At 40.5% G+C, this 27,670-nt stretch overlaps 1 protein-coding gene across 1 annotated transcript in view; it reads right to left on the minus strand.

Moving 5' to 3' along the window:
* epha6 (eph receptor A6) overlaps positions 1-27,670 on the minus strand; it is a 754,868-nt gene that overhangs the window by 97,694 nt on the left and 629,504 nt on the right. Inside the window, exons 7-8 of the mRNA XM_063050836.1 lie at positions 25,494-25,656; positions 131-239 (exon numbers count right to left, since the gene is read on the minus strand). Of these exons, the coding sequence (XP_062906906.1) occupies positions 131-239; positions 25,494-25,656 (272 nt within the window). The remainder of the gene's footprint in view (positions 1-130; positions 240-25,493; positions 25,657-27,670) is intronic.

Genomic DNA, 27,670 nt, shown 5'->3' on the forward strand with positions numbered 1-27,670 from the left:
AAAAAGGTTACCAATGTATTTTACACCAGCACACAAAAGAAAAATCTACCAAGTATGATTGTACTGGCTAGATATGACATTAAAGAAGGCTCACATCCTTATTAAGAAGGATGCAGAATATATGCATTACCTGCCAGTGATTAGGAAGAAGAGGGTTAGGATAATGAGGAGAGTGAATCCTCCAACTGCAGCGGTTGCTATGACCAAAACTTGCCCCTGTTCTGTGGCTATATCAGATGCTAGAAAAGAAATGGGAGAAATACAGCACTGAAAACAGCGGCATCACACTCTAATAAAAATATAGTATGTAGAAAGGGCTGCAAGTTATTAATTGTCTGGCAGCCAGTCACATTAAAGTCTCACAAAATACATACCAGGATACATAGCTTCAGTAATATTTTAACATCATACAAAATGCTAAATTAGCATTTTCACTTGTTTTAGTACACATGAAAGCTAGAACCACATAAACACCAGTTTACATTTATTTAAAAAATACTATTAATTTGAAATATTTATCTCATGGAATTACTGTACTAGGGAATAACTAGGGAGTTAGTTATTTTACATCCAGCTGGTTCAGTGTGCAATAACTGTGGTTTAATTAGCCATAGAAAACTCACTTTGTCTTCAAAAAACTTAGCACAAGGTTTTTAAGCAGAGGGCCATATCACTGAAAGCAGTAATGCAGTACAATGCATGCTTGAAATTCACAAAATTTCTCTGGATTTTGGAGCAATGACAAAGAATACTGGAAATTTCACTATCATTACCATTGTAAAGTACAAGCAAATAAAGTACTGAGTCGATAAACTGTACGAGCAAAGGATCATGAATGCAAAGGACAAAAACATGACTAATCTTAAAACAACACGCATAAAAATTGCTGGTGAACGCAGCAGGTCAGGCAGCATCTATAGGAAGAGGTACAGTCAACGTTTCAGGCCAAGACCCTTCGTCAGGACTAACTGAAAGAAGAGATAGTAAGAGATTTGAAAGTGGGAGGGGGAGGGGGAGATCCGAAATGATAGGAGAAGACAGGAGGGGGAGGGATGGAGCCAAGAGCTGGAAAGTTGATTGGCAAAAGGGATATGAGAGGATCATGGGACGGGAGGCCTAGGGAGAAAGAAAGGGGGAAGGGGGAAGCACGGAGGATGGGCAAGGAGTGTATTGAGAGGGACAGAGGGAGAAAAAGGAGAGAGAGAGAGAGAGAGAGAGAGAGAGAGAGAAAATAAATAAATAAATAAATAAATAATGGATGGGGTATGAAGGGGAGGTGGGCCATTAACGGAAGTTAGAGAAGTCAATGTTCATGCCATCACATTGGAGGCTACCCAGATGGAATATAAGGTGTTGTTCTTCCAACCTGAGTGTGGCTTCATCTTGACAGTAGAGGAGGCCATGGATAGACATATCAGAATGGGAATGGGACATGGAATTAAAATGTGTGGCCACTGGGAGATCCTGCTTTCTCTGGCAGACAGAGCGTAGGTGTTCAGTGAAACGATATCCCAGTCTGCGTTGGGTCTCACCAATATATAGAAGGCCGCATCGGGAGCACCAGATGCAGTATATCACCCCAGCCGACTCACAGGTGAAGTGTTGCTTCACCTGGAAGGACTGTCTGGGGCCCTGAATGGTGGTGAGGGAGGAAGTGTAAGGGCATGTGTAGCGCTTGTTCCACTTACAAGGATAAGTGCCGAGAGGGAGATTGGTGGGAAGGGATGGGGGGGACGAATGGACAAGGGAGTCACGTAGGGAGCGATCCCTGCAGAAAGCAAAGGGCGGGGGAAGGATGTGCTTAGTGGTGGGATCCCATTGGAGGTGGCAAACTTAAAAATTGAGAGAGCAAACATTTTTAGTACTCACAGTGGTCTTTTCATCAGATGAGTTTTTAATATGTGTGTAATACAAATAAACATGGTTTTTCATGTCTACAATCCTTTTTTGGTGCCAGGGGTTATAGCTATGTTCAAGGTACCTGCTACATGAATTTATCTATACTAATTATGATGTAATTACTTCAATTAGTTCAAATGATGAACCATGTCAGGAAATAATAGTGTATATTAATTATAATTGTAAATTATAATATTAATTAACTGCATTTTGAACTGCTAATTTGTTCCAGATTCAATAATGTTACATAGTTTATATTTCTTTGATTCTGAAAACCCATTTATTAGTCATAGGTTAACACAGAACATTGAATCCAGTGGCAGACAATCTGGTTTATACAAATGATATAACACAGTGAGAATGTCTGTAATGACAGCAACTCTTGAAATTGGCTTTAACTGTTCACATTTAATTGGACCCTGACAAGGAAATTCTGTATATATTAAAGTGGGCTGCTGATTTAATTTTATAAATAAAAAAAGGAAAAAAAAACAATGAAAATTAGAATTGTTAAAAAGAAAGGGTTGAAATATGGCAGACTTAATGACCTTTTTCAGAGCAGGAAATGTGAAGATAAGTGAGCAGTTGTGGGGTGAATGTGTCCTTTCTGCGTTACTGTTGCCTTCAGATTGATGATGATAATTTTCCAGGCTTTCCTGGCAGTCTTTAACCACCAGTGTCAGCACCTTTACAAATGTAAATGTGTTGCTAATGAGCAGATCTGCTCAGGATTCTTCAGTGAAACAGGAGTACATTTGCTTGAGAAAAAATACAAATACTGTATATTCCCAGATCTCCTGACCAACAGCCAACAACTGTCAAAATAATGATGTAAATGAAATATCAAATTCAGATTAGAATTGATCTATGAAGTCTAAAACTTGCTGCCAGGCTAGGTGGTGCTCTACAATTGGTGATGTGTAAACACCTCTGTGCCTTTTTGTTCATTCACGAAATATATTTCCTACCAAAAGTTAAATCAAGTTATTTCCAAACACACTTAACAAAATTATTAGTGTTAATTGTTACACGTTAATCTTAATGCTCTGAAAATTAACTATTACAAACATGGAGTCTCATTCATTCAGGTTTTAAATGCTGTTGGAGATTTTAAAAATAGAGTTTCAAGTTAAAATCTCCTTCACATTTTTTCTTTGTCTTTTCATTGCTCATCATCTAATCTTTCTTTTCCTTTATTTATTTCTCTTCCTTTGTTTAGTTTGGTATTGAATTCAATATTCTAGTTAATGCTTCCTTCTCAATCTTTGCATTACAGTTACAACCCATCAGCCTGTTTGTGTAAGGAGACAGTTACTTAGTCTGAAGAAGAAAACATGTCATTTCTTTCCCAATGTCCAGCCACTTTGCGTAGATGTTATTGTCAAATTTAAATTGGTGGGGCTAGTTTAACTAACAGCTGGCACTGGTCATTGCTTAACTAAAACAAATCTTACACTACAATCACTGTGCTGGATACATTTTGTCTGCTATACTTCATGCTTTACAAGAGTGCATTCCGGTCAAATGCTTGAAATTCTTATGTTGTAAAAGATGTACAAGCTTTTTCCCTTCCTTCTGCAGCCCTTTCAGAACCAATATGGACCAGAAATTTCCTCGGAGGTCAGTTGCTTGGCTACTATAACTTCAACATACGTAGCCCCACTGTAAACTCCGTATGCATATGACAGATTTTGACAGTTTTCAGAGGTTTAACAAGATCCCATAAATCATACAAAAAGTCCAAATAGCCGCGGACCTCCATTTGATAATCATAAAATGTGTAAATGATTGAATTGGGATTATTTTTAAGCTCGTCAAATAACATGATGGCTGACTTGGTGTCAAAGTATAACCTGCAGGGAGTTAAAAACATCAGTATGCAGTTTTCTAAATGTATGTAAAAGGTTTGTTAAAATTTTAAGCCAGCACTTAAACAACAGGAACAAAACCAATTACTTGGGGATAAATTCAATTAATTTTATCTAATCAGCAATTCCTGAATTATAATTGCAGACTTCCCAAAATTTTGTAGTCATATTTGATTAGGCTTTAATGCTAGTTAGTCTGATAAATTTCATTATCATGTTTAATCAGTTCATAGACTACTGAGTTAGCATCACACACACACTTATTGAATTGGTGAACTTGTGTTAAACACTGCAATGTGTACAACAATGTTCTTTGTAGTCATTTATAATGATTCATTGAGATATACATACTGAATAGGTTAAGGTGTAATATTTATATGAAAAACATCATTGTGCTTTCCATACTTAATAACGTGCGACTCTCAGTATGAATGTATAATTTCCCCAGGACTCCAGGATCAAAGAACTTTGCATCTCACTGAATGTTCCAGAAAGAGTTACAGTACCACTCAGGATGATGTGCAATCACTCTAGTGAAGGTCATTCTGTAGAAATTGAAAGTTGACGTGGATGAGAAAACTTACTAAAGGCTTTTCTGAGATTCCTTCACTGGAGTAACTGCATACCTCTGCAGAACAGACAAGATGTTTTATTCACCTTTATATTTGATGATTTTTTTCCTACTCGACAAATGCACAACATTTATCTGGAGCTCTGCAAAATACTTCCAACCACCTCATAATTTGAGCAAAAATACCCTAACAAACAGCTGCATAGCATTTGCAGTGACAGACGTATCTTGTCATTTAAATAAATGATGCTTTGCAAAAAAGATGTTGCAATATATTGTCTCTCTCCATCGCGAACTGCATGATTAATATTGCTTTAGTTTTGATTAACGTAATAGTTTAGGGTAAAAAAAAGGATGTAGTTTGTTTCAAATGCCACAGTAAGGGTGAAAACAATGAAATAATTTCAATGCTTTTAGGGAAAGCTTAACAAACTTAGTGCAGAGATAAAACAAAATACAACTGCTATCCTATCTAAACAAGAATGCCAGTGAGTCACTAATCTGTGAGCAGTTAGGTTGTAATTTGATTTCTCTGAAACATGAATTCAGTTATGAAGAATCATGTTGTGGTAGTGAGGGCATCATTGTTCTTTCATCCATGGGATGAAATTCAGCAAATCAGGTGGTAATGTACAGCATCATATATAAGAAAATGTTAAACAAATCATTTGACATTTGACACCAACTTGTTGTTCTGGTATACATGGTGTTAATCAATATTGCAGCATGCTTTGAACAAATCAAGGGACAAATACTTGACTTCTTTCACTTTCCAGTATTCCACTTTTTTTTTGATCACTTTGACTCTTTAACATGGTTCAGTTCCACAGCTACCTTTCAGTAACTCAACAAAGTGTCATTTTCTTTAATGAGATTCAGCAGTGGTACCAGACTATTTAACTGCAGAGCGCTCTCAGTCAGCCGAGAATGTTCATTAGTTTTCCTTTCCATAATCAAGGCTCACTGAGGCCAGTTGTGGTAGGCTTAGATTGGGTAAATCTCCAATGTCTGATCGCAGATCCTGGGGTTTACCTAATTTGACACATTCAGCTCTTACTGAATAAAGAATTTGAACCATCGCAGAATGTAACTTTTCAAACCTCATTAAAGAACTCAGACCTAGAATCGCTGCAGCAGAGAGGCCATTTAACACATCAAGTCTGTGCTGTTTCCTTGCACTGCAATCCTGCCAGTTCATTCCCCAACTCCTTCTCAAAACCATGCAAATTATTTCCAGTCTAATTTCCTTTCAAAGGCACTGATTCTGTCTCCATCATCCTTAAGGAAATTGGTTGCACTTCCCAACTACTTCAAATAAAATCTAATCAAATTTAATTATCATTCAGACCATACATGGATACAGTCAAAAGAGACAACATTCCTCCAGGGCCAAGGTGTATAATATATATGCAAAATAGCAAGAGAGTGAAAAATACACACACACACACATTAGGCAAGAAAACAAATCCAAGTTCAAGTCCCTGAGCAACATGCAAATTGATTGCACAGCTCCCAGTGATCAAGCCTGCCATTCCACTGGTCAAACACTGGAGGGCAGCACTGATGGGAGAGGCCTGCTCCCAGCTGAGCAGGGACTCCATGCTATAGCATCTCTGGCATTGTCTCACCTGTACTGCAGCAGCAGGCAAGCCCGCCTGAGGCATAGTCCTTGCTGCAACTCATCAATATCCAAGAGGGTGTTGCAATTGCAAGAGAAATGTCCAAGACAGTCACTCGTGGTTACACTGCATGCTGCTTTTGTGCACCAACTCTGATGCCTTTGAGTAGGTGGCAACAGCATGGTCTCCACCCAGGTTATCTCCTCCGAACCTTCTCTGACCCACCACCCCCTTCTCCTTCTCCGGCCTGTCTGCCAGCTTCTCCTTCTCTGACTCATGCGCTGGCTCCTTCAATACCCCAGCTGGTGACTCTGTTGTTCTTGGAGTCCAGTATAGTCTTACTATCGTAAAAAAAATTGAAAAATGCACTTTTGGTTGGCCTCTGAGAGTCCGCTGCATTCGAATGTGCCACCAGCTTACCGGAAACTCCTGATTAAAAACAATTTTCTTAATATTTAAGACTGTTGCAAATTCTAAGAACTCGGTCACATGAGTGACTAATCATAATTGTACCAATTTTCCGTGGGACAGAGGAAGGATAATTGTGGCTGTGTTTTGAAGGAACATAATGGTTCTGGCAAAATTATGAGTTTTTTCATCAATTTTATGGTGTCCAGACCTTTTGAAGTCTGTGACTGTGTGCTGTTACAAGTGGTCTATGGCATTGGGCATAATTAGGGCTTGAAGGTAATTGAGGGAGTCAATCAGGGACAGGGAATCAGGAAAGAGCAGAGACAGGGAAGGGAGAACATAATTGTAGGAAGAATTGCTCCTGCAATCACTTGCTACTATTTCCATCTCACTGCTGAGTTTCCTGAGCATGGCAAAACCGACTTGCCAGTCATTAAGTTGGAATCAAGTGGCCTCTTGGAACATAAGTTAGATATTTTAAGGTTTCCCACCTTTTTAAGATGGGTACTTATATGGCCTGGCAAAATTGGCAACAACCTTGGGTTGGAGGTCATATTTCACCTTTTTTCCCATTCTCATTTCCTGACATGCTTACTCTCTCAGAAGCCACAACATCTCAGTACACGTGACATTATCTTAATTTCAAATTTAGTTTCAATGTAATGAATATAATTATAGTGTATTTGAGTGTCCACATTTTACAGTGTATGTTCAATATAACATTACAGTTTCAAGAATGAATTACAATCTGTATTATTGTGTTATATACCGTTGGTGTTAAGTGCAGGAAACAGATATTGTAATTTTTAACCCATATGTTTGTTAGCCTGAAAATAACCATATTATAAACTACAAACTTGAATCTTAAAGTGCAATTAAGCTTTACGAACAAGATATAACACTTGTTATGTTCCTAAATATAAAAATCTTTTTGACTTTGTGTTCTTTCTTCCATCTTCCTCATTTTTTTCTCTCTCCCTTTCTCCCTACAACCTCCTCTGCTTATCAACAGACACAAAATGTTGTAACATACCAGCAGGCCAGGCAGCATCCATGGACATGAAGAAGCAGTCAACGTTTCAGGCTGAGACCCTTCTTCAGGACTGAGAAGGAAGGGGGAGGACATCAGAATAAAAAGCAAGGGTGATGGAAGGATGAGAGCTAGAAGGTGCTAAGTGAAACCGGGTGGGTGGGAAAGATAATCGGCTGGAGAAGAAGGAAGTTGTTAGGACTGGAGAGTGGACCATAGGAGAAAAGGAAGGAGGAGGGGCACCAGGGGGAGGTGATAGGCAGGTAGGGAAGAGGTAAGAGGCCAGAGTGGGGAGTAGAGGAAAGGGAAAGGGTGAGGGAAAAAAAGTTACAGGAAGGAGAAATCGATGTTCGTGCCATCAGGTTGGAGGCGACCCAGATGGAATATAAGGTGTTGTTCCTCTACCCTGAGAGAAGCTTCATCATGGCACAAGAGATGGCCATGTACCGACATGAGAATAGGAAGAGGAATTAAAATGGTTTGCCACTGGAAAATTCCACTTCTGGGGGATGGAATGGAGGTGCGCGACAAAGCGTCTTCCCCCTTCCTTTCCAGTTCTGAAAGAGGGTCTCAGCCCAAAATGTTCAAAGTTCAAAGTAAGATTTATTATCAGAGTACATACATGTCACCACATGACCCTGAGATTAGTTTTCTGCAGGAATACTGAGCAAATCTATAGAACAGTAAATGTAAACTATAAACATCAGGAACTGTAAACTGTAAGCAAACTGTGCACATGCAGATATAAATAAATAGTTATAAATACTGAGCATGAAATAACAATATAACTGTGGTAAACCATATATATATATATGTTGTAACTGGGTTACCTGTCTGGGCGCGCCCCTCTGCTGACTGCCCCTGTGGCTTCTCCCACAGAACCCTGAATAAAGGCGATTTCGCCCTGCTCCTCCTCCTCAGTCCAGGGGCAGACACTCAACATGGACGTCACGTCTTACTGCGAATAAAAGCCTTTCAGTACTTACCCTACTTCCAGTCTTTCAGAGTAATTGAAGGAGCATCAGTAACAGAGTCCTTAAAAGAGTGAAGCTATACCCTTTTTGTTCAGGAGCCTGATGGTTGAAGTGTAGTAACTGTTCTTGAACCTGGTGGTGCAAGTCCTGAGGCACCTGTACCTTCTACCTGATTGCAGCAGCGAGAAAGAGCATGGGTGGTGAGGGTCTTTTATGATGATTGCTGCTTTTCTATGGCAATGTTTCAAGTAGATATGCTCAACGGTTGGGAGGGTTTTACCAGTGATGTACTGGGCTGAATCCACTACCTTTTGTAGGGTTTTCCACTCAAAGGCATTAGTGTTCCCATACCAGCCCATAATGCAGCCAGTCAGCACACTGTCCACCACACATCTATAGAAGTTTGCCAAGGTTTTCGATGACATGCCAAACCTCCACAGACTCTTGAAGAAATAGAGGTGCTGTCATAGTTTCTTCACAATAATATTTATATGTTGGGTCCAGGACAGGTCACCTGAGATAGTGACACCCAGGAATTTAAAGTTACTGACTCTCTCCACCTCTGATGATTACTGGCTCATGGACCTCTGGTTTCCCTCTCCTGAATTCTACTACCAGTTCCTTGGTCTTATTGACATTGAGTGAGAGGTTGTTGTTGTTATTACACCACTCAGCTAAGTTTTCCATCTCCCTACTGTATGCTGATTCATCACCCCCTTTGGCAGAGCCTACAGTAGTGGTGTCATCAGCAAACTTGTATATGGTGTTGGTGCTGTACTTAGCCACACAGTCACAGGTGTAAAGTGAGTAGAGCAGGGGGCTGAGTACACATCCCCGTGGTGCTCGTGTGCTGATGAGATTGTGGAGTAGATGTTTTTGCCAATCTGAACTGACTAGGGTCTACAAGGGAGGAGATCCAGCATCCAATTGCACCAGGTAGATTTGAGGCTCAGGTCTTGGAGTTTACTGATTAGTTTTGAGGGGAAGATGGTGTTAAATGCTGAGCTGTAATTGATAAAGAGCATCCTGATATATGCAGGGTTGCTGACCTTTTGCATCACAACCTGGTACTCCAGCTGCAGTGCTGTCAACAAAAAAGCCTTGCACAGGGTGGTTAGGGGAGTAGAGAAGGTTATTGGGGTCTCCCTACCTTCTGTCCAAGACCTCTTTCAGAGTCGATGCCTCCAGAAGACACGGTGCATCATTAAAGACCCCTCACACCCTCTCCATGAACTGTTTGTTCTTCTGCCATCAGGCAGACGTTACAGGAGCATGAAAACTAAAACCACAAGGCTACTAAACAGCTTCCTCCCACAGGCAGTCAGACTGCTAAATAGCTGCTCTACCTGACTCTGCTCTGGACACTTATAACTGATTTTAACTGACATGTGGCTGTTGTGTTTTACTATTTATTGTTATGTTTATTATTTAGTGTTGTGTTTGTTATGTTATGATTGCACTGCTCCTGAGAAATCCTGTCTCATTCTGCCCTGCAGAGCTGATGTATGGTTAGAATGACAATAAATTTTTTGAATCTTGAGTCTTTGAATCTTGAATCGTGTATGAAGAGCCAACAAGATAGCATCTGCTATAGACTTTTTGCTTCTGTAGGCAAATCGGAGAGGATCCAAGGCGCCATTCGGATAGGAGCTGATATGCTTCAACACCAGCCTCTCAAAACACTTCATCACTGTGGATAGAAGTGAAACACGCCAGTTCCTTGGCTGCGTAAATCCAGGGAAGCAGCCTCTGGCCCTGACGAACTCGTAAGATTGAGACACACTTGATTCCACCCCAAATCCTGGTTTGTGTGGATGCTATGTAATTTGCTACTCTGTTACAAATTATTGCCAAAAAATAACAGATAGTACACTGCATACGATTAAAGGAATTATGTTTATGGATCTTAACTGAAGGGTCAGTAAAGAATAACAAAAAGAAAAGGCCCATTCTAATTAAACAGACAAATGTGCGCAAGTTGGAGCCCATCTTGAACTTCTCTGGCACTCATGTGCCGGGCCCTCGTTCAACGTGAAAGATCACACCACCTTCTGAATGTTGCTCGCAATCCACCTCGAACAAACAGGTCTCCCAGCGGATCATGTGCTACGACTGGTTCTCCCCAGTGTCTTCCCTCTTCATCTCCTCTCAAACAAAAAAAAACCAAATCCAGCCTTTTGTCCCTCACCAAGAAAACCTCCTGCTAATTGGATGGCACACATTCCACATCATCCCTTATCTTCAACGATAACTCAAACAGGCTAGAAGCAGAACAGCAGCTCTTACAGAGCTGCTAAATGAAATACCTACAGCATAACAGTAAAGATGTGAACCAGGGCATTACATAAGTGCTGCTGGGCTATAATAATTGAGACAAGTTCCCACAGTGTTCTTGGATACTGGTACAATTGAAGCCTGCTTGAAGCAGGTGGGTACTGCTGGAGCTAGAGGTTGAAGATATCCGTGAATACATCAGCCAACTGGTCGGCCCAGGTCTTCAGTACTTGGCCAGGTACTCTGACCGGACTGGATGCTTTCCTTGGATTCTCTCTTTTGAAGGCAGCCAGCCCACATGTCATCTTCAGATACGAAGACCAAAGGATCATCGGGAAACATGGGGGTGCACGGGTTCCTCCCTGTTCTGGTGGTCAAAGTGAGCATAGAAGGCATTGAGCTCATCTGGAAGTGAAGCTCTGCTGTCCCCTATGTCACAAGATTTACCTTTGTAAGAGGTGATGGCATTCAAGCCCTGCCAGAGCTGTCGAGCATCCCTCATTGTTTCCAGTCTAGTCCAGAATCTTCACTTTGCCCCAGGGATGACTTTCTGGATATCGACTGTCTATTCATTTCCATAGATGCTGCCTGACCTGCTCAGTTCCTCCAGCATTTTGTGTTTCTTTAGATTTTCAGCATCTGCAGAATTTTAGTGTCTATGATTTACTCTGCCGATTATGCTTTCTCCAAATCCTCATCTCTCCAATTTTATCCCTTTATCTCCCTCCTCTCCTCTCCCTATTCTTGATTGAATTTAAGTAACCTCTGTACTCTAATCCTGGTTGATCTGAATACTATATGAAGTTTTAGCTAAGCTCAAATGCAACCCAGAGGAGAACAATAGTGTTAGAATTTCAGCAAGTGCCAAGGTCACCTAATAATTAGTGACTGAAAGACATCTACATATGTAGTTGTTATACTTAACAGCACGTGATCTCATGAATACATATTAATCAACAAAACACCCCTCAAGGCAACAATGTAGGTGATGTCCTATTATGTGCAGCATCAATTGTTCTCACTCCTATAATGAGTCCTAGCTTATGGGAGGAAACTATCTCTTTTAACAACACACACCAAATTGTGGAGGAATTCAGTGGGCAGGTATCATCTTTGGAGAGAAATAAACAGTCAAAATTTCAGGCCGAGACCCTTTATCGTCACTGGAAAGGAAAAGGGAAGAAGCCTAGAATAAGAAGGTGGGGGAGGGGAAGGACAAGCTGGCAGGTTGGTAGCTAAAACCAGGTAAGCGGGAAGGAGATGTGTGAGTATGGAGATGAAGTGAGGACCTGGGAGGTGATAGGTTGAAAAGGTAAGGACCTGAAGAACAAGGAATCTGATTGGAGAAGAAATTGGACCATGGGAGAAGTGGAATGAGGAGGGGCACCAAAGGGTGTTGACAGGCAGGTGTAGAGAAGAGAAGTAGTAAGAAGGCAGCCAAAATGGAGAATGGAAAAAGCGAGAAAGGGGAAGAGGGAGGAATGACCAGAAATTAGAGAAATCGATGTTCACGCCATCAGCTTGGAGTTTACCCAGATGGAATATGAAGTGTTGCACCTCTAACCCGAGAGTTCCCTCCTCATGACCATAGAAGAGATCATGGACCGACAAGCTGGAGTAGAATCAATGTGCTGAATGACTTAATTATTCTGCTATGTCTTATGTTGGAATGGGAACGAGAGGTCAAAATGAAATGTGTGGCCACCGGGTGTTCCTGCCTTTTGTGGCGGACAGAACAAAGATGCTCAACCAAGCCACCGTTTCCACCTTTTGTGTCCTAGCTCTATAACATACGTCAATATAGGATGAGCCAGACAAAGTAGTTGTCTAAAATAACAGTGACAGCTTGGTCTGGCAAAAAATGAACTAAATTAAGAAACATAGTATTTTAGTCACAATTTAACACCAAATGATGAAATTGCTGAGGAATTTATTAAATATTCAATGTATAAGCTCACTCAGTGGTTTCCTCTACTTCAGTTGGTCAGCTGTCCATCACTATCAAATCCTGCCACAAAACAGACAGGTTGATGACAGTTAACAACAACAATAAGTTGCTAAGGAACTTCATACACAGCAAAGGAACCCCTAAGCATGAATGTTTTTATCATTGGAAAACATACCATAATGCATACAAGCAATCAGAACCAGCGACCGACTGACGGGCCGCCCGAACAGCGGCGGACAGGCAACAAGGTGGTTGTGGCCGAGTCCTTGCTACAGCCAAGACCACACAGCTGCCCCGCCATTAGCCAATAAACTAATGAACTGGACTTGCAGCAGTCCACACCACCATTGTCCAAAAGGATCCTGCGATTACAAGAGAAGTGATTAATACGATCACTTGCGGTAGACTGCACGCCAAGTCCAGCTCCTTCAGTTTCTCTGCCAAGGAACAACTGGTTGATGGGGTAGACCTGTTCTTAATGTCTGGTAGGGTCTTGCAACCATAGAAAATAAAGTTTAAGAAAAGACAATAGCACCTTTGGTTGACCCTATAGACACTACTGCATCTCATTGTGCTGCATCTTTCAAGGTAGGGAAGCATAGATTTTTGGTTACTGGGGGAAATCAAGGAAAACATCACTAAAGTGAATGATCAGTTCATTAAATGTTAGAGCAAACATATCAAACGAAATAGTTTTCTCTGGCTCTCATTTCTCATGGTCTCATCTTCCTAATTATTCAAATTGTTTTCAGCTATATCTAAATGTATTTGATCATCAAAGGGAAATAGAAACAAGAACACAGCCTTCTAACAGCATAGGCTTTCAAAGACTGTCAGAATTTTAAGGGGATGTGGCTTCAGTCTGTGTACCTGAGGCTGAATTGTCTCTTACGAACTGTGGGAAAGCAGCAGCAGCAAAGTCTCTGGGGTACGGGGAACTATGTGGCAATAACAACCTGTTGCCTCTGTTGCTGTGAAGGAACTCTCAACAGCAATTTGGCTATAGAGCAACTTTAGAATAGCTTGGCCACAGTAACCAGAGATTTCCATATCAACTTTTCTTATGGTCCCTCAGTAAGAATTTCTTCTTAATTTTAAAGTTCAGCTCCATGCTGAGGGCTTGCAGCCAACAAAGTCAGTGAAACAATTGAATTCATCTCACTTTGGAACTCCTGATGACTAGAGGGCAGAAATTCTCTCTTTTTGCTCTGCCTTGAAACCCACAGAGAGCAGCTTGAGTAACGGATTTACCATAATTTAATAATCTAAAGCAAGGCAGTGGGAGTACTAATGTAGAATGAAGAAGAGTATCTAAATGTAGAAAAATGGCTGATAAACCAGAAGTCAGTTATTATGATGAGAAAACTCTCGAGAGCGGAGGATTCAAATACTGTCTTTTTTGTTTCAGTTCATCCATAATTAAAATGTGATGCTCCCAAACGCACTGTAGCAATATGTATTCAATTAGCTCCATCAGGAAAAAATTAATGTTGGATCTTGTTCTAGTTCCATACATTGAGAAATCTGTGTGGCAAAGATCTGGCCTAGTGCTAAAGTTACAAGGTTAATTCACTTTCAAATAGAATCTCAAATTATCTTCACAACTTGACCTTAGTCTAAGATTCTTTAAACCAAGTTTTAATATCAAGAAGCTGTAATTGATGTTGGTTCTTTTCTAGCAGATGGACTGTAAGGTAAATAAGATGGTCCTCTGGTTTTGGGGAAAAAAATATTTGCCACTTTGGGGAAAGCAAACACCTACTCCATAGTGTAAGGATGGTATATTCAGATACAGCACCAACTGTGAGGTCATGGTGACCAGCTGCCTCTTTGTTTATTATAGAGTGCTGAGACATGCTGTTTGCTCTACAAATCAGCAACAACTTTCACTTACCTTCCCCAACTACTAGAGAAGGTAATTATCAAATTAAATTCAGTGAACCCTACAAAAATGCAGACACTTGGTGTTTAGTAGTATAAAACTAATTCAGTCAGCTATGTGGGTGTGCCCTGTTCAAAATGATATACAGAAGCTCAACTGTCCTCTTGGGGCAAATGGAAACATACCAAAGGAGGAGATTCATCAGATGTTGCCTGCGATGGAGAGCCTCCCTGATTGAGTAGAGACTACATAGGCTGGGTTTGCTTTCCTTAGGGGAAAGAAAGCTGTGGTATTGACCTGGCAGAGGTGTTAAAATCTATGAAGGGGCTTACTGTAGGTAGGAGTGATAGTAGCAAACTTTTCTTTCATTGCAAAAATGCCAATGGATAGAAGGCATAGGTTTAAGGTAAGAGGAGATGCAAGAATTTTTTTCAACTGGAGTGTGATTGGAGTTTGGAAAGCATTCTCAGAGCGGGTGGTGGAGGCAGACACTCTCAGAATATTTAAATAGTACTGTACCGAGATGAACACTTTTTTGAGGCACAGATGGATATGAATCAAGTTTGGTCAATGAGATTTATGTAGGCAGGTACTTGATGATTACCATAGACAGGGTGGGCTGAAGGTCAGTTCTGTGCCATGACTCTGCACAATTCTCAGCAAAGTGTATGGTAAGTATGAAGACACTAGAAATGAAGAAGAACAATTTTAATTTCAGTTGGAAAATGTGGATTTTCTCAAATTTTCTGTAAAATCCTTTGAATGATGTCTCTGATAGACCTTAGCAAAGAACATCATCACTCCCTCCTTCAACATTACACTCCACTTCTAAAATTAGGATGAGTAAGAAAGCTAATGGTTCAGGATAAGACTACAACTTCCTTCAGAAACACTTCAAACTATAGTCTAGAGCAGGGGTGGCCAACCTTTTACATTCCATGCGTCAATTTTTTCACTCACGAGTTCAGATGCACCATACAACTCTTGTATCCCCAGAATTCTTGTAAAAATATGTTAATATAGAACTCATGCATGAAAAAATCACATCTAAACTCGTACGTGAAAAAATTGATGCATGGAATGTAGAAGGTTGGCCACCCCTGGTCTAGAGCATACATATTATGACCAGCCTCAACAGCACTGCCATATCAACTTCCATCATTATTTGCCTAGGATTTTTGTAATCGAAGAATGTTAGCTTTCAGATGAGTGGGAGTAGCATACAGAGGATGGGTGCTGGGACTCATACAAGAAGGCTATTACTGTAGTACCCTTCCTTAATTGCTGCAAGGAATGTTAGAGTATCAAGCAGACAGGAAAGCTAGTTGCTGAGATAATGGCAGGGTCATTTGGAATAGAAGGTGCAGAACCTGGGACAGGTAGGACTGCTGATGCTGAGGAAGAGAACAGGATGTAAAACTATCAAAATAGTGTGAGAAGATTTGTTAAGGGATAGGGGATTTGTTAGTTAGGGGGTGATGCTGAGACCGTAAGTAAAGTCAGAAATCAGAAAGTTACGCATGGTGCGACTGGTGTTGTGAGCTGTATATATTTCAATGCAAGAAGTATTGTATGAAAGGTGGAGGAGCTCAGGGCATGGGTCAACACTGAGAATTATGATGTTGCAGCCACTAGTGAGACTTGTTTGCAGGAGGGGCAGGACTGGCAGCTCAATACTTTGGGGTTCCATTGTTTTAGACAGGACAGAGTGGGAGGGATTAAAGGAGGAGGGGTGGTGTTACTAGTCAGGGAAAATGTCATGGCAGTGCTCCATCAGGACTGACTGGAGCACTCAACCAGTGAAACATTATGGGTGGAACTGAGAAATAAGAAAGGTATGACCTTGTTAATGGGGCTATATTGTAGACCACCCAACACTCCTAGGGATTTAGAGAAACAAATCTGCAAAGAGGTTGCAAACTGTTGCAAGAAATGTAAGATTATTATGGCAGGTGATTTTACCTTTCCCCAAATTGACTGGGACCCCAATACTGTAAAAGGACTAGATGAGGTAGAGTTTGTCATATATGTTAAGGAAAGTTTCCTTCATCAGGTCATAGAAATTCTGAGGAGAGAGCACGCGATACTAGATCTGCTATTAGGGAATGAGTCTGGGCAAGCAGCAGAGGTTTGTGCAGGGGAACACTTTGCATCTAGTGACCACAATACCATTAGTTTCAAAGTAAGTATGCAAAATGATAGGTCTGGTCCATGGGTTGAGATTCTATATTGTAGCAAGGCCCATTTTGATGGTACCAGAAATGTTTGGCAAGTGTGGACTGGGACAGGCTGTTTTCTGGCAAAGGTACACTTGGAAAGTGGAGGCCTTCAAAAAAGATATTTTGAGAATACCAAGCTTAGATGTGCCTGCCAGAATAAAAGGTAAGGATAACAAGTGTAGAGAAGCTTGGTTTTCTAGAGATATCGAGGCTCTGGTTAAGAGAGAAAAGGAGGTTAGCTGGAAAAACAAGGTGTTTATGGAATATAAGAAATGCAAGAGAACACTTAAGAAAGAAATCATTAATGCTCAGAGAAGGCACGAAGGAGAATCCTAAGGGATTCTATGGATCTGTTAAGAGCAAGAGGATTGCAAGGGACAAAACTGGTCCTCTGGAAGACCAGAATGGTAATCTACGTGTAGAGCCAAAACAGATGGGGGGGAGATTTTAAATGAATTCTTTGCACCTCTATTTATACAGTTTATAGAAGTGAGGCAAAGTGGCATCAACTTCATGGATCCTGTACAGATTACAGAGGAGGAGGTGTTTGCTACCCTGAGGAAAATCAGGGTTGATAAATCCTCAGGGCCTGACAAGGTGTTCCCTTGGACCCTATGGGAGGCAAGTGCAGAAATTGCTGGGGCTCTAGCAGATATATTTAAATCATCCTCAGCAACAAAGGAGGTACCAGAGAATTGGAGGATAGCAAATATTGTTCCACTGTTTAAACAAGGCTCTAAACATAAATCAGGAAATTATAGGCCAGTAAGCCTGATTTCAGTTATGGGAAGGTTATTGGCAGGTATTCTAAGGGATTAGATATATAAGTATATGGATAGACATGGACTGATTAAAGATAGTCAGCATAGCTTTGTGCATGGCAGGTCATGTCTAACCAATCTTACAGTGTTTTTCGTGGAAGTTACCAAGAAAGTTGATGAAGGCAAGGCAGTGGATGTTGTTTACATCGACTTTAGTAAAGCATTGGGCATAGTCCCACATGGGAGGCTGGTCAAGAACGTTCAGTTGCTCGGCATTCAGGATGAGGTAGATTGGGTTAGATACTGACTTTGTGGGAGAAGCCAGAGAGTGGTAGTAGAGGTTTGCCTCTTTGACTGGAGGCCCGTGACTAGTGGTGTGCCGCAGGGATTAGTGCTAGGCCCTTTGTTGTTTGTTATCTATATCAATGCTCTTAATGATAATATGGTTAACTGGTTCAGCAAAGTTGTATATGATATCAAGACTGAGGGTGTAGTGGACAGTGAGGAAGGCTATCATAGCTTGCAGAAGGATTTGCATCAGGTGGAAAAATGGGTTGAAAAGTGGCAGATGGAATTTAATGCAGACAAGTGTGAGGTTTTGCACTTTGGTAGGACCAACCAGGGTAGGCAGTCCCAATGCTTTCTGGATGGACTAGATGGGGCAAAGGGCCTGTTTCTGTGTTGTACTTCTCTGTGAGTTGATAATTGGTAAGTTCTGGAAGTGGGTGGTAGGGACTACAAGGGAGGAGAAGGGCCTGTGTGGTAATTGGGACAGCTGTGTATTTCAATTGAAATAGCACATTGGCAAGTAGTAAGAGATCATTGGCCTGAGACTGAAATTGGGTGTTAGAGATAGATACTACGGTATTTAGAGCTATATCAAAACAAGACTGATTCATGACCTATATCAAAACATGTGAGATCCATGGTCTCAGTTCTTCATATAGAAGACCAGAAAGTAAATTATTATAGGGCATCTTCAGACTGCACAGAGTTAAGCAACATGAAAAGGGCTGGAAGAACACTGTAAGTCAAGCAACATCTATCGAGGGAAATGGACAGTCAACATGTCTAGCTGAGACCCTTCATCTAGACTAATGAAGGCCTTGATGCCCATTGCCCTCCATAGATGCTGCCAAACCTGCTGAATTTCTCCAGTGCTTTCTGCTACTCCAGATTCCAGTAACTGCAGCTTCTTACATCATCTCTGAGCAGAGTAGGCATTATTTACAAGTGTGTCAAAAGACATCTAGCAAGGAAAATTACAAAGAGGTTTTTGTGTAACCATGCTTGTGAGGTCAAAACTGAAGTTGTGTACCACCAGGTGGGAGGCATTCAGCCTTGATGTATTAGGTGTGTTGGGCTGTCCTGGGAAAGTTAACCAAGTGATTCGTAGATGAGCTGAGCAATCCTTGTTAAGATTCTAGTAGCCTTCCGAAATTGTTGTATTTTTTTGTTATGACATTGCATTTTTATGCAGTAGTGAGGAGAGAGGTTTTGCAGTTGCAGTTTGAAATCATGTTTTGCTGCAGTGCTTCTCACTTTCACAGTCTCAATTCAGTTGACTCAAGTTGTACATAATGGATAGGAGGGTTATCAGAAATTTAAATAAATAAATATGAAGCGGAAAACATCTGGAGTGAAATATTATGAAAGGATCCACAGTGATTCTAATCATTAATAAAATAGAGTAATATACATCTTCAAACTATTCAAATTTTTCCTTTCCAATTGTGTAAAAGTAGCAATACGTATTTCTAAATAAACCACTTAAGAGAGGGGAAGTGAGACTGTGACGGAATTGAATTTCGCTTCAGATGGAGCAGCTGTAATATTCAATCTCAGTAAGATTTTTCCAAGTCAATCAGGTGAAATTTGAAGGTCTTTCAATCATTTGAATGTCCTGACTTAATTTGTCTTTTTCATTCAGCTTTGTTGTTCCCTTGAGCACTTTAGAAGAAGCTGCACTGTGTGGTATCTTCTTTGTGAGGTCAAGTTGTACAGCATGCTGTCCTCAAGATACCAGAAAGACTATATTACAGAATGCTTTCAGACTGATCAAGGGACCTGAAGTATACATTCAGAATGCCAATGGCATTCACAGTTATTATTCTCTATTAAGGTCAACATGTTCCCTGGGAAACTTATACTGGATGCTGGTTATCTATGTTACCAGTAGAGGATAGTCTAACTTTCTCAGAAACCATCCAGAGACTTGTATTTCTAGGTCAAAGCTAGTGCGTTGCCCTGATTTATAAGTGACGACTCCCAGAAAGTAAGACTTTACTTGCTGGATGTAAACAAGCAACACCGTGAGATAGTAGATCCTTTCCTGTAGGTCACTTTGAACAAGGGTCCAGGTTAGGCCATGTGGGTGCAATCTCATGCTCTGTGCATGTTCTGGAATCCAACCACAGTGCAAATAGGCGGCCAAACAGAAAATGGTGCACAGGCTGATGGTTGGAATTTATTGACAATATGTACTGAAAAAAAGTATTTGAGGTAGCAAGTTTAAGCCAGAGTTTTGAAAAAATTTACATATACCTTATTGGTGCCACACTTGCATTTCTGATTTTTCCTTGGCATGGTTCTTACCATAGGTGCCAAGTTGATAATATTGTTACTGTGATAATGCAGGTCAACATTCAGGAAACTATGAAATATGAGAACACCAGGTCATTGGAGCTTTATTTGTGTTCGCCAAATATAAAAACAAACAATAGACCAAGCAACAAGCAAAGCAGCTGGAAGTTGTGATCTGGAAGGGACAGCTCTGGTGCCACTTGAGAATTAGTAAATTCCTTTGTAAAGAACTTTATCTGGACAGATTAGACATGGATATTTCAGACTACTTTCTCTTGGTGCATGGAAAAAGGGCTCAATAGATCAATTGTCCTTTTATCAATGTGTTAATTTGGTTAATTCATATCTGAAAAGATTCACGTCACGCTTGGCTTGTTCTTCTACAAAGATCACTTGATTTCTAATCTTTTGCAAAATTCATATCTTACAACATTTCTTTCATTCCAGAGTCAGTGTTGATTCACAAAATGGCACACATCACGAAGTAAAACATTATAGCAGATGTTAATATCTATTGTTATAGATACTAAGAATGTTTGAATTTATCTGGAGCCAAAAACAAACACAGATGATTTCCAATCAGCAAAATTTCCTTATTAAACAATTAAACTCCGCTACAACACACACACACAAAATAACAGGTCAGACATCATCTGTGGAGGGGAATGGATAGTCCATGTTTTGGGACATGAGCCTTCATCCAGACTGGAAAGAAAGGAGTCAGAAGCCAGAATAAGAAGGCAGTGGAAGTAAAAGCTGGCAGGTCATAGGTGAAACCAGGGGAGCGGGGAGGTAGATGGATGAGGGAGGGGGAATGAGGTGAGCTGGGAGGGGATGGGTGGAAGAGATAAAGGGCTGAAGAAGAAGGAATCTGATAAGAAAGGACAGAGGATCTTGGAATAAAAGGAAGGAAGTGGGGAAACCAAAGGAAGTGAAGGACAGGCCACAAACATTGGGAGGAGAAGAGAAAGGATAGAGAACCACTAGAATGGAGGAAAACAAAAAAGGTGTGGGGATGGTGAAAACAGCAAGAATTGGTTACTGGAAGTTAAGGAAATCGATCTTCAATCTACAGCAACAAACACAAAATGCAGCTGGTCAGGCTGCATCTACGAAGAGGGATCAACAGTTGACATTTTGGGTCAAGACCCTTTATCAGGACTGGAAAGGAAGGAGGAAGAAGTCAGAATAAGAAACTGAGGGGATGGGAAGGAGTACAAAATGGCCATCAGTGTTCATGCTATCAGGTTGGAGACTACCAAGATGAAATATGATGTGATACTCTTCCAGCCTGTGGTTGGCCTCATTAAGGCCACAGAAAGACATAAGGGTGGGGAATGGGAAGTCAAATTGAGATGGGTAGCCACTGGGAGACCCTGCCTGTTGCAGCAGACAGAACGAACGAGTTCAACGAAGTGGTTCCATAATCTGCATTGGGTCTCTCCGATCTAGAGGAGGCCGCACTGGGTGCACTGGATATAATAAATGTCTCCGGGCAACTCGACAGGTGAAGTGTTGCCTCAACTGGAAGTACTGTTTAGGGCCCTGAGTGGTGCTGAGGGAGGAGGTGTGGGAGTAGGTCTAACACGGCTACAGGGATAAGTGCCAGGAGGGAGATCTGTGGGGAGGGACGAATGAACAAGGGACAAGCAAAGGTTGGGGGAGGGAATGATATGCCTGGGGGTAGGATTCTGTTGGAGATGGCAAAAGTTGCAGAGAATAACGCGCTGGATATGGAAGCTCATGGGCGGGCAATGAGGAAAGGGGAACCCTATTCCCGTGATGTAAGAAGGGCTGAGAGCAGACATGCGAGAAATACATAGTGTTACATTGCTGGATCCATATTATATACTAATAATTATGCTACTAAAGGTCTACAAACAATAATACTACCAGTATAAACCCTTCTTCCATTTTCATTCCTTTTTTCTCCAACCCTTCCCTGATCCTTCAGTCTTCCCATTTTTGTTCCACCCCAGTCTCCCCAGCACCCCCTTTTGCACCCCCACCACCCTTCATCCATCACTGTCCTTTTCCCTTCCTGGTGCCGTCCATCCGACCCCACACCCATCTGCTTCCAACTGTCATTCATGCCTCTCCTCTCCTCTAGTGCTTTTCATTCTCACGACCTTTACTTATCTGAATCCAGTTGGCCATCTTCCCTCTCCACTCCTGGTCCCGATGCAGGGTTTTGGCCTGAAATATTGACAAATTCTCTCCTCCCACGTGCTGCTCAACCTGCTGAGTTCCTCTCAGCCAGCTGTAAGATATTGCCAGTGTACTGTCCTCCTGCTTTGCTTTCATTTATTTCCTTCCTTTCTTTTCCACAGCATATCATTACAGCAGTGATTTAAAATTATATCCACATGTAACAGGTAGTGGAGAATATAGAGCAATGCAAGTCACATTTCAGCATTTTCAAGTTTTTCGATAATAAGCTGTCACAGTGGGTGCTTTCAGAGGATGTTTTATAAATAATCAAGAAAGCATATTATGTAGGAAAGGATATTTTAAGGCAAAAATGAAATAAAGTATATCTCCTGCTCAATTGTTTAAGTAATGTAGTAAGCAGAATGTATAGGATTTTGGTTATGTGACAATTTCTTTTGGATGTCTGGTCTGTTATTAACACCCTACCTGAAAAGCAGTAACACTTTGGCAGTCTCCAAGGTCAATACTGCTGGTCAACTATAATATTTACAGACAATTTAGAAATACTTTAGAATTCTCCATAAAATATGGTTCATAAAGAAATTATATTATTGTTTTAATTAAGATAACCCTTTTGAAATGTTAAATAGTTTTTATATTTATTACTGAAAATATACAAACAATGAAATGTTCAAAATTCTCTCAGCTGCCTCCAGCTTCCACTCTGCCCTTAAAGTCACTTGATCCATTTCTGATACCTCTCTCCACTTTCTCGATCTCTCTGCCTCCATCTCTGGAGACCAACTGTCCACTGATATTCTTTATAAACCTATTGAATCCCACAGCTATCTTGACTATAGCTCTTCCCACCCTGTCTCCTGTGAAAATATTGTTCCCTTTTCTCAGTTCCTTCATCTCTGTTGCATCTGTTCCCAGGATGAGGCTTTCCTTTCCTAGACATCAGACATGTCCTCCTTCTTCAAAGAATAGGGTTTCCCTTCCTCCACTATTGATGTTGCCCTCACCCACATCTCCTCCATTTCCTGGACATTCTCATCACCCCATCCTTGTTAAGACACTGTCTTAACAAGAATAAGTTCCTCTTGTCCTCACCAACCACACATTAGCCTCTGTATCCAACAAATCATTCTCCACAATTTCCATCATCTTCACCTGGATCCTACCACCAAACATATCTTTATTTCCCCTGCACTCCCTGCATTCCACAGGAATTACCTTCTCCATGATTTCCTTGTACTTTCATCACTCTCCACGAATCTGCCTCCGAGCAATCATCCCTGCAACTGCTCCACCTGACCATTCACTCCTCCCTCACCTCCATTCAGAGCCTCAGCTGTCCTTCCAGGATAGGCAACTCTTCACCTGTGAAGCTGTTAGTGTCTTCTATCATATCCAGTAATTCCAATGTGGCCTCTTCTACATTAGAATGACCCAACAATTGGGGGACCGTTTTGTCAAGTGCCTTCGCTCCATCGGCTAAAGGCAGGATTTCCCAGTAGCCAACCATTTTAATTCCTATCTCCATTCTCAGTCTGACATGTTGGTCCAAGGCCTCCTCTTCTACCACTAAGAGCCCACTCTCAGGTTAGAGAGGCAATACTGTAAATTCTGTCTAGGTAGCTTCCAACCTGATGGAATGAACATCGATTCCTCCAACTTCCAGTAATTTTCTATCCTCTGCCCCTTCCCTCTTCTTCAATTTCTCACTCTGTCTTCTTACCTCTTCTCCTCATCTGCCTCTTTCTCACATGGTCCACTCTCCTCTCCTATTGGATTCCCTCTTCTCTAGCCTTTTCCACCTATCGCTTTCCATTTTCTTACTTCATCATCCCTCCCCCCACCCACTTGGCTTGACCCGCCCAATAGCTCCTGGACTACAATTTCCCCAAAGCATGCTACCCCATACATGGAGTCATCAATTGTTTTAGCAAACAATTTTTAGCTAACTTAAGAGCACTAACATGTAGCACATAAAATATTCTGCATTTTGTTGAACTTTCATATCTCGATGCACTTAGCTACAACAGAAAATGCAATCATAGGGGGTTTTTTTTCTTTTCAACTGATCCATTTTGGCTCAGCTTCTAGAGTGGTAATTGTAGATAACTGGATAAGCAGCAAAAATCTCTCCCTTTAGTTTTCTGAAGGCCAAGTGCCATTGCTAACATCAACAAACAAAGAAAGCCTCTTCTCAGGTACCAAGCAACGAATTTAAAAAAAGCAAAACCAGTCAGAATAAGAAACATGAATAGAAAATGTTGGAATAATCCCACATGTTGACGATCTTTCATCAAAATTTAGTTCTAATATGGCTTGAACAGTTGAGTATTCCAGCATTTTCTAATTTTATTTCAGATTTCAGGTTTGCAGTATCTTTGTTCTTGTCAACCAATCAATAAAAGGACTGATAAAATTATTAATGATCTTATGGTGTATAGCAATTGTAAGCCATTTTATTGCTCTTTCATGCAATCTGTGTCACTTGAAGTACGTTATTCTTGTATTCTGATATATGTGGGTTTATCATTTTCAACTGATCTGAATTCAGTTAGAAGTTATGTACCAATAATTGAACTAGCCATAAAATATTAGCTAGGAACCAGAGCATAAAAAAAATGACATTTTGTTTCTTCTTATTTGGATACAGAATTAAAGACAATAATCTGCTGATAAATGATAGGTTTTGAAATGATCGCTGTTAGAGTATCAATAGGTTTCTAGAGCAGTTAATTGAAAAACCAGACAATGTGGATTCATGCTCATTTTGGTTGTCTGGAACGAGGGTGTGAAGAAGGAGGAGTGGAAGTTACATGTAATTCAAAGGAAGCTCTCTAGGTACATAGTAAATGTAGAACTATCTTTTGATCTTTAGCGTATAAAATGTTATGTAATGTTGGGGCTAGCAGACCTCTTCCTCCAAAAGGGTCTCAATATGATGCCTGCTGTGTCTCCTTGTCTTGAATAAAAGACTACTTCATATCTGCCTACTGTCTGTCCAGTGACTTTGTTCACATTACAACAATCAGGAAAATAGTATTCAAATTCAGTACTTAACATGGGTAACAAATGGCATATATTCATTATATATCGTGGGAAAAATGTGCTCAATAAAAATTAATAGCCTGAAGAAGAAATAATAAAGATTCTTAGTTTTTAGGTATGCGCCATTGCAGATTATTTAAAAAAATGCATTTGCTCTGCTAAATAGATCAAAGCAAATAAGTCACAATGTGATTAAACATTAAACTAAATATTTATGTTCAACAATACAGATAAACCTACATTCGTCTCCGGTCTCAAACTCAAACTTCTGACTGTATCTGCCATATCCAGCTGCAGTTCGGGCACGGATCTGAAATACATATTTCGTAGCCTGCTTCAGTCCATTAATGACTACACTGGGAGATTTGGACCTTGTGGAGGAGTAGCTGAGCTGTTCATGTTCCTGCATAAGAGTAAGGATAAATTACAAGAAGGTCAAAACAACACCTACTGCTGATTATAAAGGTCAAGAGTTTGACACTTCCTCCACCCAACCAATATAAATATGAATATTTTTGCATTGCATGAGTAACTTCTATTTGGTTGCAATTCTTGTTCACCAAGTTTAATAAGGGGAAGAACTGAACTATTTTCCATTTTCGACGACCATCACTTCCACGCACAGAGTCGATGTAAAGAACTTAGGGAAAAGTGCGTATCAAAGTGTGGCAAAATTACAAAAGAAACTTTTCTTCTTTTTCTGTATTTATCTACTGAAACAAACTTTACCAATGTACCTTAGATGAGCATCATCCTCGAGCTCACTTTGTTGGAGATTTTAAAATTTAAACCCATATGTCTAACAGGGGAAGAAGAAAGCAACGTGTGCTAGATTCACCTCTAAATCAGAAATGAAGTAATCCCGATCACAACTAATCCATAATCCACTTGTCCACATCAATCAATGTCATTGTTTTAATGGTTTCAGAAAAGAAAGTATTATTGATCCTTAGAAAATGAATAGCTATACTTATGTGTGTTAACATTGTGCTTGCCAAAAGAACACATTTTTTGTTTGTTAATTTAAAGAAAGTTGAAAAAAGTGTGCATTAGAAAATTAGTGCTTAATTGTTTTTACATCAGAATAGTTTGCAATGATGAAAGTTTTTACTTTTCAGTTGTTCTCTGACAACTCCTTTCCTTCTTCATTATGAGGTAAATAACAGAGCAAGTGAGCCAACTATATCTCTTAGACATGATTTGAGAACTAGGACTACACTACAACATCGACTTCACTCTGCTGCAGCTACTGTCATTCATTCATTTGGGATAATGTAGCCTGACTGCAACAGCTAAAGTTAGAATTTCTTGTCAGAAATGATGATTTATGGAAAATTACATCTATAAAATGGGATTGTTGGACAGTGTTCATCTGTCTATACTTACCACAAAGTGCAGATGCCACATTTCGCTTCTTTACATTTGGTGCTGGATATAAGCAAATGGCACAGTGTGACAGGTACTTTTTCAGTTTCTTTTAATGCTGGTCTTGTTTTATTTCCGTGGCGATTGATGCTTATATCACTAATGCAGCTATTTCCACAGCATACAGGGAAGGGTCATAATATGATCTGCCGTTGTGGGTTCTACATTTCTGAGCTGCCAGCAATTGCTGATCTAGACGGCTCTATGTACATGTCATTTGTTTTACATCTAATCTTGAGAAGCAATCCCCATTTTAATTCTGCACAACTTGGATTCGAATCATTAGATTTTCATTTCTGGGTTGATATTCGTCATGGAATGAAAGAGCTGTGAATAGCAATATGAGTGAGCCAGAACAATAAACCTGATAATGAATTCTGTTTCTATTGAATCATTCGGTGATATAACAGTGAAAAGTGGCATTCTTTGTCTGTTAGGTTAATTTATTACTGGTGGTGTTATTTGTGCTAAGTTAGAAGGTACAGGATGAAATCTCATTGGATGTTGCTGCTCACTTTCAGTGTTCAGTGATTGAAAATGGACTCTTCCCAGGATGAAATAGAATAGCCATTATTTCTATGTTATTTCACATTCTCCAGAAATTTGACTGAACACTTCCCAGCATGAATTGTCATTTTCATCCTGACACAGATCAAGTGACACCAGTCAACTTGGAATATTTCCTCTAGGGCTCTGTCAGGTGATTTAAGCCATGTTGTCAAGGGAGGGTTGGGAACTGACTGCTCCTATACCAGTGAGGTTTAATCACACTACTCTGGGCCCAGTTACCTACCCATCCTGCTTTATACTGGCCTCTTCCACCCATTAATCTCAACCATGTCTCCCCAATGAATCAGGCCTTAAGCTATGGAACCACCTCTCCACCAAGCAAAACAATGTCATGTCCCTGATTACTCCCTGCTTCAGTCCCTCGATCAATTCCAGGCTTCACTCCTTGATAACTCTCTTTCTCGTGACTCAGCCCACAATCA

The sequence above is a fragment of the Mobula hypostoma genome, chromosome 6 (assembly GCF_963921235.1).
Source record: "Mobula hypostoma chromosome 6, sMobHyp1.1, whole genome shotgun sequence".
In the NCBI taxonomy this organism is placed as follows: domain Eukaryota; kingdom Metazoa; phylum Chordata; class Chondrichthyes; order Myliobatiformes; family Myliobatidae; genus Mobula; species Mobula hypostoma.